At 39.4% G+C, this 15000-nt stretch overlaps 1 protein-coding gene across 2 annotated transcripts in view; it reads right to left on the reverse strand.

Moving 5' to 3' along the window:
- sptbn1 (spectrin, beta, non-erythrocytic 1) overlaps positions 1–15000 on the reverse strand; it is a 98213-nt gene that overhangs the window by 20012 nt on the left and 63201 nt on the right. For both annotated transcript variants that reach the window (XM_056243021.1, XM_056243020.1), the window contains exons 19-26: positions 13810–14073; positions 11964–12188; positions 11155–11244; positions 6493–6771; positions 5279–5409; positions 4487–4691; positions 2646–3020; positions 561–805 (exon numbers count right to left, since the gene is read on the reverse strand). In XM_056243021.1, coding sequence (XP_056098996.1) covers positions 561–805; positions 2646–3020; positions 4487–4691; positions 5279–5409; positions 6493–6771; positions 11155–11244; positions 11964–12188; positions 13810–14073 — 1814 coding nt within the window. The remainder of the gene's footprint in view (positions 1–560; positions 806–2645; positions 3021–4486; positions 4692–5278; positions 5410–6492; positions 6772–11154; positions 11245–11963; positions 12189–13809; positions 14074–15000) is intronic.

Raw genomic sequence — 15000 nt, forward strand, 5'->3', positions numbered from 1 at the left:
GACGTATGATGCCCACAGACACAGACACACACACCTGGGCTTCTCCTGAGTCTCGATCAGACGTATGACGCCCACAGACACAGACACACACACACACACACACACACACACCTGGGCTTCTCCTGAGTCTCGATCAGGCATATGACGTCCACACACACACACACACACACACACACCTGGGCTTCTCCTGAGTCTCAATCAGACGTATGATGCCCACAGACACAGACACACACACCTGGGCTTCTCCTGAGTCTCGATCAGACGTATGACGCCCACAGACACAGACACACACACACACACACACACACACACACACCTGGGCTTCTCCTGAGTCTCGATCAGGCATATGACGTCCACACACACACACACACACACACACACACCTGGGCTTCTCCTGAGTCTCGATAATGCATATGACGTACACACACACACACACACACACCTGGGCTTCTCCTGAGTCTCGATAAGGCGTATGACGTCCACACACACACACACACACACCTGGGCTTCTCCTGAGTCTCGATCAGGCGTATGACGTCCACACACACACACACACACACCTGGGCTTCTCCTGAGTCTCGATCAGGCGTATGACGTCCTCCATCCAGAGCATGAGGTCCCGCACTAAGCTGAAGAAGCGGAACTTGTCCCCGGTGTCGAGCAGCCGAGCGCGCCGGCCCTCGCAGGCCTCCAGGAGACTCCTCCAGGCCTCCAGCACCTCGCCCTCGCGCCGCTGGATGTCGTCCGCTTTATCTCCAGCGTATGCCGACTGCAGGCGCACCGCGTCTTCCTGAAGCTGCCGGACCTGAGGACACCAGCAGGGGCAGCAGTGAGCCAAACACAGTCATCAACCTGGGGCGAGTCTCCCGTACAACGCCGTAACTCGGTGCTTAACTACCATAGTACGCCTCCATTATAGTCTAGAGCAGGGTTCCTCAAACTCGGTCCTGGAGGGCCACTGTCCTGCAGAATTTAGCTCCAACCCTGATCAAACACACCTGAGCAAGCTAATCAAGGTCTTCAGGGTCACTAGAAACTCACAGGTAGGTGTGTTTGATCAGGGTTGGAGCTAAACTCTGCAGGACAGTGGCCCTCCAGGACCGAGTTTGAGGAACCCTGCTCTAGAGTTTCTTCCGGGAACGAACACGTCACAATATTCCTCATTTAAATAATTAATACGCAGAATAAAGGGGCGGGGCCTGGTTGAGTTAGTTAGTAGTGTTAAACTGAAGGTTATGGAAACGGGCGGGACATTTCCCAAACACGCTAAGCTCTCGACCAATCATGACACACCACTGCTCCAGCCGACCAATCAGAGCACAGTGTGCTTTTCAGAAGGAGGGGCTTCATAGAGACCGGATGTTTCCTTTGGCGGCATCACTTTTCACCAATGGAAGAGAGTGAAGGGGCGTCGTCCATCTTTTTTTACAGTCTATTCGCAGCTTTGTTTGACGCGTTGACGGAAACAGGAAGCTAAGGCGGGACATATTGAATAGCTCCTCGCCCTTTTCAAATCGCCAATAGCGTTTAGTTTACCTCACAGACTGGAGTCGTACTTGACAGCACCATGGAAGCGAATCCAAGCGCTGATGATACGTTGTATTCAATAGTAGAGATGTGAATAATTTCTAGCCATTTCATTCTTAACCAACCAAGAAAATGGAATAAAACTCAAGCGTTTGAGCAATTATTGAACACATATTGACGTAATATCAGCACCTTCGGCCAGGTGCTGTTTATAGCACAGGGGGCGGAGCTTAGATTCTAGAGAGCATTTGATTGGACAGAATATGTGATGAGAAGCTGAAGTCCACGGTGATGTCATAAAAATTAGTGATTTTTTTTGAGACTGTAAGTTGTGAATGCCTGTTTCTCCTAAATGCGAATTTTGTCATTGTTTTGGAACACACCGGCTTATTCATAACCGTAAGGCTAACATATTCATACTAAAGCTAAAAAACTTAAATTTTGATTTCAGGGGGCCTTTAAAGGTTTGATGATGAAAGATGAATCCCGACAAAGTCTGAGATTTCAAAAGACATACAGGTGAAAAATTAGAATATCGTACAAAAGTTCATTTATTTCAGTAATTCAACTTAAAAGGTGAAACTAATATATTATATAGACTCATTACATGCAGAGTGAGATATTTCAAGCCTTTATTTGTTATAATTGTGATGATTATGGCTTACAGCTTATGAAAACCCCAAAGTCAAAATTAGAATATTGTGAAAAGGTTTTCATAAGCTGTAAGTCATCACAATTATAACAAATAAAGGCTTTAAATATATCACTTTGCATGTAATGAGTCTATATAATATATTAGTTTCACCTTTTAAGCTGAATTACTGAAATAAATGAACTTTTGCACCATATTCTAATTTTTCCAGTTTCACCTGTAACATGTTATGATCCATTAATAAAGTGTAGCGGCTTAGTGCATTTAACCAATAAAACTGGTTAATGTACTTCTTTGTCATGCAATATTAGTCTCGCAAGGCAGGCCGTTCACCTTCAGATATCAGTGATGCATAAATCAAGATCCATATTATGCCATTTTACTGAGAAGAGAATGTTTACAATTCATTCTAGCCCAAAATGATTTTGTGTATTAATATCTGTGTGTGTTGTATGTGGCGACGCACCTGCGTCCCGAGCGCTTGTATGTCGTGCTCAAACGTGGTGTGCATCCTCTGCAAGGTTTCCACCGTGTTCTGGTCTCGGCCCAGCTCTTCCGGAAGCTTCTTATGCTTGTCCAGGATTCGGCCCAGGATCTCCTTGGCGTCGTGGTAGAACTTGTGCAGCTCATAGGATGCGGCGAGGATCTGCGTGCGCGTGTCGATGAGCTCCAGCAGATCGGCCCAGGCCTCGTTCAGGCCGTCCTTCCACTCGGCCACCGTCGCGGCGTCGGCGTGACCCGCGTTTATCAGCTCGTCCGCCATGCGGTTCACACCGTCCACGCGCTCCTGACCGATGTTTCCGGTGTCCCGCGCAAACTCACGGAAGCGTTCCTGCAGCATCTGTAGAGAGGAGAACAAATGCATTTATTATAAGATCACTTTTAGTACGTTTACAACATTTAAGGTCCTGAGTCTGAAATTCTCGTCCGAAGTTTTCGTACGATAAAAAATAAATACAAGTGCAACTCGAAAAAATTTAATATCGTGCAAAAGTTCATTTATTTCAGTAATTCAACTTAAAAGGTGAAACTAATATATTATATAGACTCATTACATGCAGAGTGAGATATTTCAAGCCTTTATTTGTTATAATTGTGATGATTATGGATTACAGCTTATGAAAACCCCAAAGTCAAAATTAGAATATTGTGAAAAGGTTTTCATAAGCTGTAAGCCATAATCATGACAATTATAACAAATAAAGGCTTGAAATATCTCACTTTGCATGTAATGAGTCTATATAATATATTAGTTTCACCTTTTAAGTTGAATTACTGAAATAAATGAACTTTTGCACCATATTCAAATTTTTCAAGTTTCACCTGTACGACCTCCCGTTGTGTCAATCATGTTTACACACTGCCTCCGAAACTTTCGTCCGTCATAAAAAAAATCGGATCGGGTTCGATTGTCTGTGTTTTTTGCATCCGTAGCAAAGCATTTGTTTTGACAAAAAGTCCGTGGAGAGGTGTTTTGACAACTTAAGGACGTTAATAATAATAATAATAATTCATTACATTTATATAGCCCTTTTCTAGGCACTCAAAGCGCTTCACATGGAAGGGGGAATCTCCTCAACCACCACCAGTGCAGACGTTGCGCACTGAGCCCGAAATTTTCGTATGCGTTTTTTCGTATTGGTGATTCGGTGGCTCTGAATTGTCAAAACACCATTCAAACTGCTCGCTACGGATGCGAAAAACGCAGAAAATCGAACCCGATCCGATTTTTTTATGACGTACGAAAGTTTCGGAGGCGGTGTGCAACTTGCAAGCGAGATTGACGTATTTATTTTTAACGTGCGAACATTTCGGACGTGAATTTCGGACTCAGTGTGCAAGGGCCTTTAGAGCCACAGAAAGACGAATATGAAAAAATAACTCATGTTATTATCCTGATTGTATAGGTGAAACTCGAAAAATTAGAATATCGTGCAAAAGTTCATGTATTTCAGTAATTCAAATTAAAAGGTGAAACTAATATATTTAGTATATATAACTATATACATATGCATGACTATACTTTACAGAGGGCCGACATTTCTGCATTTAAAATCCGTTTTTTTATTGATTTCATGTAAAATTCTAATTTTCTGAGATTTTGAATTTGGGGTTTTCATAAGAAGCCATAATCATCAAAATTATAACTTTTGCACGATTTTCTAATTTCCTGTATATTTGTAACTGTCAATATTATGTAAAGTGTCCTTGGGTTCTTGAAAGGCGCTATATAAATAAACCCGTTATTATAATTATTATTAGCTCCAAGAATATGCTGGACATAGAGGCGCTAGGATTGGGACTCACAGTGACGTGTTCGTAGTCTTGTCCGAGCTCGTGAGATCCAGCCACCACTTCTCTCTCTGCGATCCACTGCTCCAGATCGTCCACTTCTCGGTTCAGCGTGAAGAGCCGAAACCTTTCCTCAAGTTTCCCTCTCCTTTCCTCTGATAGGTCCTTCAGTCCAGCGTAAAGCTTGTCCACCTGTGATTGGCGCATGCCGATCCTCTCACTACGGCACAGACACACACAGAGTCGGGGTTCATTTCAGGATCATGTTCAGAGATGTTCAGCATATGATATTAATTGAGCCAGAGGTGTAAAGATGGAGACGGTCTCTGATTCGAAATACAAATGTGAGAGTTTAAGTTTACAGGTGAAACTGGAAAAATGAGAATATGGTGCAAAAGTTCATTTATTTCAGTAATTCAACTTAAAAGGTGAAACTAATATATTATATAGACTCATTACATGCAAAGTGAGATATTTCAAGCCTTCATTTGTTATAATTGTGATGATTATGGCTTACAGTTTATGAAAACCTTTCACAATATTCTAACTTTGACTTTCATAAGCTGTAAGACATAATCATCACAGTTATTACAAATAAAGGCTTGAAATATCTCACTTTGCATGTAATAAGTCTATATAATATATTAGTTTCACCTTTTAAGTTGAATTACTGAAATAAATGAACTTTTGCACCATATTCTAATTTTTCCAGTTTCACCTGTATGCATGTGAAGTATGTTTTCTCTGAGGTCCCCTCACCATCTCAAGGGGTTTTCCTCTTAATAATAGCAATAAAGCGTCCCTCACCTCTCGGGGTGGTTGGCGGCCACCAGGCCTCGGCTGGTCTTGGACAGTTGGTGCACGGTCTCAGCGTAGTCCTCCACCGCCTGCTCCAAGATCTGGTGCTTCTTCAGCATGGCCACTGAACTCTGCTCATCCTGAGAACAACAACGGGACAGCACTTCAGAACAGGAGTATACTAAATATCAAACCAAGCTAATGTTCACTTTAGCGGTTAAAGGGATAGTTCACCCAAACATGTAAACTCTGTCAGTAATGACTCTCCCTCATGTTGTTCAACCCCGTAAGACTTTCGTTCATCTTCGTTCACAAATGAAGATATTTTGATTAAATCTGAGAGCTGGATCACTCCTCCATAGGCTTCTATTGTTATTGAAACTTGCCGGCCCAGAAAGTTATTAAAGACGTCGTTAAAATAGTCCGAGTGACTACAGCGGCTCAACCTTAAGTTTATCAAGCGATGAGAATACTTTCTGTGCGCAAAAAAACACAAAAATAACGACTTTATTCAACTATTCATGTCCTTCTCTGTGGGCCTCGAGTGAGTTCACGTAGTGTAACAGCGCAGCGCTTCTGGGTTGTACGTCACACGTAGGCTCACTATTGGCCGACGCTGGTCATGTGTGTGTGATGCGTGTGACGTACAGAAGCGCTGCGCTGTTACACTACGCGGCTTTAAGGCTATAAACCACAGGTGAATATGGCAAAAGACTCTATTTCAAGTAAATGCTGTTCTTTTGAACTTTCTATTCATCAAAGAATCCTGAAAATAAATTGTATACATCTGCTTTCAACATTGATAATAATAGTGAATGTTTTTTGAGCAGCAAATCATCATATTAGAGTGATTTCTGAAGGATCATGTGACACTGAAGACCGGAGTAATGATGCTAAAAAAATTTAAATGCAAATTATATTATATTATATGCAAAGTGAGATATTTCAAGCCTTTATTTGTTATAATTGTGATGATTATAGCTTACAGCTTATGAAAACCCCAGTCAAAATTAGAATATTGTGAAAAGGTTTTCAAAAGCTGTAAGCCCATAATCATCACAATCATAACAAATAAAGGCTTGAAATATCTCACTTTGCATGTAATGAGTCTATATAATATATTAGTTTCACCTTTTAAGTTGAATTACTGAAATAAATGAACTTTTGCACCATATTCTACTTTTTCGAGATCACATTCACGAGAGCATAAATCTTGCACAAACCTTGGCCTTCTCCTCAGACATCATGTAGAGCTCCTGCTCGCTCATCCAGGCTTCGGCTTCGGCGGCGTCGAAGTAATACTGCTGTGCTTTGTGTGCCTCCTCGAGTCTGGAGTGCCGCTTCTCGGTCTCCTGCATGATCAGACTCCACAGCTCCTGCAGGTCCGACAGACGGGACCGGATCGACTCCACGTTCGGGCTGTCGGCCTTCAGGATACTCTGGCTGCGCTCGAATATATCATCACAGCGGGGCTGGTGGCCCTGGATCTCCTTCTGTAGTGTCTGTAACAATGCATCGTGTCACAATATATCGCAATAGTCAAGTCAGCTTCACTTATACAGCGCTTTTAACAATATAGATCGTTTCAAAGCAGCTTTACAGAGATTAAAGTAATAGATTGTTTAGGCTTTACAGCAGCTCTAGAATAAAGTTATTGTCCAGATAAAGTTAGTTTTGATTGATTCACTTCCGTTGTAAAGATCATTAGTTATTAACTTAGACACCGTTCTAACAGAAAAGCCTTAATGCGCTCCGGCTGTTAATTCGCACGACAACAGTGTTTAGTGGCTCGAGAATGCAAACCTTGAAATAGGTGCAAGCGTAAAAAATAAAATGAAATAAAAATCTCTGCGTAAACTTCAAAAACGTGAATCTGTGAAAACGCAGACGGCGTGCACATGCGTATTACATGTTTAGTCGGTAACACTTTACTTGAAGGGGTGTGCATAAGACTGACATGACACCTTCATTACCATGACATGACATATGTCATGAATATGAAGTAGGGTTATGCATGTTTATGACAACTGTCATTAAGTGTCTTTCGCTCAATAATGACATTTTGAATGCAAATATGACATTGTTTAAGATGTCTTTGTTATGACACCTTGACATAAACCATAACATCATAACCTGTCAGTGTCTTTGTCATGACAACTTGACATTAAATTAAATTAAACTGTCATGTGGTTGGTTTTGACATTGGCTGTCATGAGGCATTATAACTGTGTCATGAATATTTTTCGTGACCTCAACTACAGTCGTACAAATTGAATTTTTCATTAAAAAGTTATAATGGCCTCATGACAGCCAATGTCAAAACCAAACACATGACAGTATAATGTAATTTTAACCAATAAAGCTAAGTGCTTTCTTAAGTTTGATAATTAATCTGCTAGGTCATGTTTATGACAGGTTGTGTTGTCTTAGTAATGTCAAGTTGTCATGACAAAGACACTGACAGGTTATGATGTATTTGCTTATGTCAAGGTGTCATGACAAAGACACTGACAGGTTATGATGTTATGGTTTATGTCAAGTTGTCATGACAAAGACACTGACAGGTTATGATGTTATGGTTTATGTCAAGTTGTCATGACAAAGACACTGACAGGTTATGATGTTATGGTTTATGTCAAGTTGTCATGACAAAGACACTGACAGGTTATGATGTTATGGTTTATGTCAAGTTGTCATGACAAAGACACTGACAGGTTATGATGTTATGGTTTATGTCAAGTTGTCATGACAAAGACACTGACAGGTTATGATGTATTTGCTTATGTCAAGGTGTCATAACAAAGACATTTCAAACAATGTCATATTTGCATTAAAAATGTCATAACTGAGCGAATGACACTTAATGACAGTTGTCATAAACATGCATAAAACCTCCATATTCATAACATGTGTCATGTCATGATTATGAAGGTGTCATGTTAGTCTTATGCACACCCCTTCAAGTAAAGTGTTACCGTTTAGTCTATAGGTATTAGCATTTGACTATATATACGTGTGCAGGCGTGTAGTCTTTCTCTACAAATTGACCTCAACAAACTACTTGACTGGCCTTAAATATTCATAATATAGATTTTTTCAATTGCTTCCGCGTGTCGATGCGAAACAGAATTATTTTGACAATAGAAAAATACAACAATATTGTGGACACAGGGTATATGCAGGAATCTTGAAGTTAATTTTAATACCTTTTCAAGACTTTTTCAAGACCTTCTCAATATTTTTTAATACCTCACCGCCACTTCAAGCTGTAACCATTTACTTTTAACTTAACAGTTTTAGTTTGTGATAAAGACTATAGACCACTCTGATAAAAAAAAAAAAAAAATCAAATAGGCTGGTATAGTAAATCAAAGCAAAGTTTATTAAAAAACAAAACAAAACTTTGCTCCACCCTCAACAACAATCATGCTGACATGTGCCTCAGTTCTTCGTTTAAAAAAAAAATAAAATAGACTAAATTTACACACTTTTACGATGTTTTTGGGACTCAAAATGTTGGACAGCTAATTCAGAAAAAATTAGGGATGCACCGAAATGAAAATTCTTGGCCGAAAACCAATTATTAGTACCATTGCATTTGTGGTTATGACTGTGTACAAACTTTACTAAAATCAAGGCATTGTAATTGCATAAATTAACATTTTCAAAGAATAAATCAATTACAAATTATGCAAATATTTATTTAGCACAATGCACAGTATAAAATAAAATTCAAACTAAAATGTTTAACTTGACCCCACTCATGTGTACATTAAATAATAATCTGCTGGCCTGCAGAAAGGTTTTAAAATGAAATGTTCTCTCATAAAAACAAAGCCGAGCACGAACTTCTCATCACACCAGCACCCAGTTTGCACGTCTAAATTAGTTGATTACATTTTAAAAATGAGCATACACTAGCATAAAAAGCCATTTTAATGGACAAAGGTCCATGTTTAATACAAATGTACACGAAACTTAATGAAATATGTTTAGTGAAATTTGAAAATATTTAAGAGAGCGTTAATTTAATACATATTCCTATACATATTTTGTTGTAACGTCACAAGTAATAATCTCAGGGTTTACTGGGTTTTACATGATTATTTTTCTATTGGTGGTGGTAGGGGAGACCGGGGACGGTTGTAACACTTTTTTCTTCAGCACCTAAAACGACCTTTTTTTTTTAGCTACACGTCTGAAACTTTTAGGCAAAGTACCCATATTTGTCTACTACAAATGGCAACAATTTAAATTTCTTCAAAATATATCACAGACTTTGTGAGATGATCATGAATACAAGGTGGTCCTTTGTTACAACCTACCCCACTACTAGGGTAGGTTGTAACACATACTGGGGTAAGTTGTAACAGGTAGACAAAATGCACAAAAACTAAGGGTATTCCAAGTGATATGCCACAACATCATTTTTATTTTAAATGAATGGCTGCAACAATAAAATATGTGTGAATATGGGGGGTGTATGTGCATATTTCGTGTTTGTGCATGTGTAAACAATGGTGACAAGAACAAACAAATGAAATGCATTTTTAAGTCACAATGGTGAAAAAGAACAAAGAAATGAAATGCATTTTAAGTCACAATGGTGACAAGAACAAACAAATGAAATGCATTTTACGTCAAATGGTGACAAGAACAAACAAATGAAATGCATTTTAAGTCACAATGGACTTATACACTAACACAATAACACTTTCAAAACACGTGTTACAACCTACCCCGCCACTGTCACAATTGTTTAACTAGCTGTACCATACTAAAAAATAAACATTGTCACGTGTTTATCTTTCTTCTTCTCACCGATTCCTGATGGTTAGAGGACAGTTACTTGAGTAGCTCCCTGTCGTTTCAAAGAATAGTACAACAGCGAGCGCGTCAAGTATAAACGCCTCGACCGTTTGGAGCGGTGCGCTGTCTGTGGAGACTCGCGCTGCAGAGGCAGGCGAAAGTATAAACAAGGCTTCCGTCTCCTCGCGGGTTCAGATATACTGAAATACGTCCACATCGCAGACATGTTGCTTCAGACAAGCACGTGCAGGTCGCGGTTTCTGTTTGCGTCATCACAACATTTCGGCCGTATTGTTTCGGTGATAAAAGTCTTTCGGCCGAAAACCGAAAATGCACTTTTGGGCTATTTTCGGCGGCCTATTATTCGGTGCATCCCTAGAAAAAATACTTTCAAAATTTAAGACTTTATAAAGCCGTGATAAGACTTTTTAATACTTTTTAAGGGTCTTAATTTTCCCAAAATTGATTTATCACCTTTTAATACTTTTCAAGACCCCGCGGATACCCTGGGACAGTTCACCCAAAATAAAAATTACTGTGTAAGAAAAAAAAAAAATCAAGTTTACAGTGTTTTTGTGTCAGTACTACATTAAACTACTATATATATATATAATGTTGAATATAATGGGGGAATATTTGTGGGTCCTGATAATGCCAGATGTCTTGTTATCAGTAAAAACTGGCCAACATTATTTTAAATATATCTAGTCAGTGACAGAGTTCAAGCATATTCGTCTAAAATACTTCTGTTTTCAGCTTCAGAATCATGAATATTGTGATTCTGGTGTCTTTATTGTCCTGTGCTTTGGGTTTCAGCACCAAGTCCAAACCTATTCATTCACACACACTAATGTAAAACCAAATTTAGCATTTTAATCAACAGTTGATTTTGTGTAAACCTTTTATCATATGTCTATGAGTATCGCAATAATATCCTATCCTGAGTTCAGTATCGTGATGTGTCTCGAATCGTGACATGAGGCAGGTGTAAAGTGTGTGTTGAATTGCTCCAGAACATCTATTTGAATGTGTGTGTGATTGTAAATGGCAATTAAACAAAACTCTGAACACATTACCTGGTTCTTCTTGATGAGAAGCTGAACCGTCTGTAAATTGTTGCCGTGGTCTGTTGACGTAGCGATAGGCATCCTCTCCTCAACCCAAAGCTATCGAGAAACTATCCGTTAGAGCAGGTCAACATTCACACGCAGATTTTGCTGACACTTTACAATAAGGTTCATTAGTTAACATTAGTTAATGTATTAACTAACATGAACTAACCATGAGCAATACGTTTGTTGCTCTTTTTGTTCATCATTATTAACGTTAGTTAATAAAAATACAGCTGTTCATGTTAGTTCACAGTGCATTAACTAATGTTGACAAGATTTTAATAAAATATTAGTAAATGTTGAGAACAACATTAACAAAGATTAATACAGGTGAAACTGGAAAAATTATAATATGGTGCAAAAGTTCATTTATTTCAGTAATTCAACTTAAAAGGTGAAACTAATATATTATATAGACTCATTACATGCAAAGTGAGATATTTCAAGCCTTTATTTGTTATAATTGTGATGATTATGGCTTACAGCTTATGTTACCTTTTCACAATATTCTAATTTTGACTGGGGTTTTCATAAGCTGTAAGCCATAATCATCACAATTATAACAAGTCTTGAAATATCTCACTTTGCATGTAATGAGTCTATAATATATTAGTTTCACCTGAAATAAATGAACTTTTGCACAATATTCAAATTTTTCGAGTTTCGCCTGTAAATGCTGTATAAGTGCAGTTCATTATGAGTTCATGCTAACGAATGTAGTTAACTAATGAACCTGATTGTAAAGTGTCTCCCCTATTTTAAAGCAAACGTACAATCTCGTCCTCCACATCGCGGTTAAACTGGTGGATCTCGCGCGAGGCCATGAGGAAGTTCTTCCTCTTCAGCAGCGGATCCAGCAGCTCCTGGAACTTCTGCTCCACCTCGACCCGACGTCCATCCACCTCGTCCGTGTCTTTCCCTTCTTGTCTCAGGACATGAGCTTGAGACTGAAGCTCCTCCACCTCTCTCTGACGCACCTCCACCTGGTTCTCCAAGATCTGGACCAACAAACATGATTACAGTCGCACTTTATATATAGAAGTGGCTTTAGGTACTTACATTGAAAAATAAGTACAATGTACTTTTTGGGCCCTATTTTAACGATCTGAAACGCAAGCATCAAACGCGAAACGCAAGTAACTTTGTGGGCGGGTCTTGGGCGCTGTTGCTGTTTTACCGGCGGGATAAATGACTCTTGCGCCCGACGCAAGGTTAAAAGGGGTTGGTCTGAAGTAGCTTCATTTTTCATAGGTGTGGTTTGGGCGTAACGTGAAATAAACCAATCAGAGCGTCATCCAACATACCCTTTAAGAGAAGGTGCGCATGTTGCATGGCGGAGTGCTATTATAACGGCGGATTTACCAGGCGCGCGCCAGGAGCGGTTCACAGCCGAGGAGACCGACGCTCTTGTCAGGGCCGTGAAAGACAGAGAAGTGACGTTGTATGGGGATTGGAGATTTTTATTTTTTCCTGGTTCTTGACGGACAAACTAATTTGTCAGATGTCCTTATATACATATGTGTCTTGCCACTATTGGGCAAACAGGTCTGATCCGTCATTACTACAATTAGCCTGAAAAATGTGGGTAAATGTGTAAGCTAGATTTAGGCCTACATTTTTTTACATCTTCATGGACACCACAATGATTTCCCTCGTGTTTTAATATTTTTCCTTATAATAATGTATCATTTGCAAAAAGTAAAATGCATCTGTGTAGATGAGAGAATCATCTACAGTGTATGCGCGTTGTTCACACTCTGTATTATGGCCAAGCATGCGCGCTTAAAATAGCATCTGAATGTACGCGCGACGCGCCACTGACTTTAGACTAGGTTTGTTCTGGTCAGTGGGGGAATTGTTTTCTGGAACTGCAGAATAGCACTAGGGAATGTTTGCGCCGAAACACGCCTCCTTTTTTGCGCCGCCCCGCCCAGGGAGCGCAAGTTCATTCCCTAGTTTACCGACGTGCGTCTGTGGAGGGAAAAGTCCGCTTTGCGCAGGTGCAAAATATGAATGATACATGCGTCAGTGTACAAAGTCATTTGCGCCGGGTGGAAGATAGGGCCCATTATGTTCATGTTGTATTGTAAAACACTTTTGTCATTAACTAATTAACATTAAAATCCAGCTTTTAATGTTGTTTATGTGTCTATGTGGTGTTTTTAATACGCTTTAAGACACACCATGTGTAAGTTCATAAGTCGACAGCATTGCTGAGTATTTTCTGCTTAAAACTGCAGTGAACCAAAGACAGTCTCAAAAACACGGTTTGAAATCGCTGGTGTTTCTGACGTCACAAACGACCTTGTAACCAATCAGATCAACGTGTGATCGTCAACCAGTGGATCTCTGAGCTGAGTGAGTGAGTGGAGGCGGGGCTCATTTGCATATTCATAGAACCGCGCATACTAAATGAGACAAGGGTGTCGAGTTACATTCAAGATATTTTAAGGCATGAAGCATTTCCTTTCAAATGTCATTTTGGTGATCAAAGAGGAGTTTTAAGGTATACAATTATCGACTACAGGGGGGCTTATAAACTATATCTTTATCGTTATCGTCCTTGTTGGGAACGGGTCTTGATTTCGGAAAAATTGATTAAATGAAGTAATTTCAGACCTGTTGTTTCTTGAGAAGGATGCTGACGCTGGTCAGGTCTTTGCCGTAGTCGTCCGATTGGATCTGACCCTCCAGGCCCACCAGCCATTTGTCCAGATCAGCACAGCTCTGTGTGAAGAGTTCGGCCTTGTTGGCGTCAAACAGACACTGGGCTTTAGTCTGAGTCGTGGTTTCCAGTTCAGTCCACATCTTCTGCAGCGCCGCCAACTTCTCCTTCACCACAGCGTCTGTCTCCGGCTTCTCCGAGACCAGCTGCTTCCCTTCCTGCACACACACACACACACACACACACACACACACACACACACACACACACACACACAATATTTACCTCAAATATTAACACACAATACTTTGCACTGCAACATAAATCAATATGGAAGAGATATGGAATGCATATTGTCTTCAAGGCAGGGTTAAGGAGTAAAGCACTTATTTTATTTTTCTTCCTGCACACAGACAGACAATATGAGGTTACACTTTATTTTAAGGTGTCATTGTTACAGTGTAATTATATATTTAAGTACTGAGTAATATTAAATAACTACATGTACTTACAATAGGGTTAGGGTTTGGTTGAGGGTTAGTTGCATGTAATTATGCATAATTTACTGTTATTACTATGGTAAGTACATGTAACATATGTAACAAGGACACCGTAAAATAAAGTGTTACCCAATATTTATATGATTTATATGACTTTAAATTAGATTAAATATTGACACACAATACTTTGCACTGCAACAAATCAATATGGATTAAGGACTTTAATCCGTAAGGCACTTACTTTATTTTTGTTATATCAGGAAAAAGCAGGACATACAGTCAAACCAAAATTTATTCCGACACCTTCAACATTTCTCACATTATCACAGTTTATTCGCTATAGTTTAGAAAATGGTAATGAAATATGACAATATTTCACTGGTTTTGTCCGTCCTTCTGTTAGACTCTCACACATGAATTACAGGTGAAACTGGAAAAATTAGAATATGGTGCAAAAGTTCATTTATTCAACTTAAAAGGTGAAACTAATATATTATATAGACTCATTACATGCAAAGTGAGATATTTCAAGCCTTTATTTGTTATAATTGTGATGATTATGGCTTACAGCTTATGAAAACCTTTCACAATATTCTAATTTTGAATGTGAGGTTTTCATAAGCTGTAAGCCATAATCATCACAAT

This window comes from Rhinichthys klamathensis, unplaced genomic scaffold, assembly GCF_029890125.1.
Source record: "Rhinichthys klamathensis goyatoka isolate OS25496 unplaced genomic scaffold, OSU_Roscu_1.1 h1tg000769l_1, whole genome shotgun sequence".
Lineage (NCBI taxonomy): Eukaryota > Metazoa > Chordata > Actinopteri > Cypriniformes > Leuciscidae > Rhinichthys > Rhinichthys klamathensis.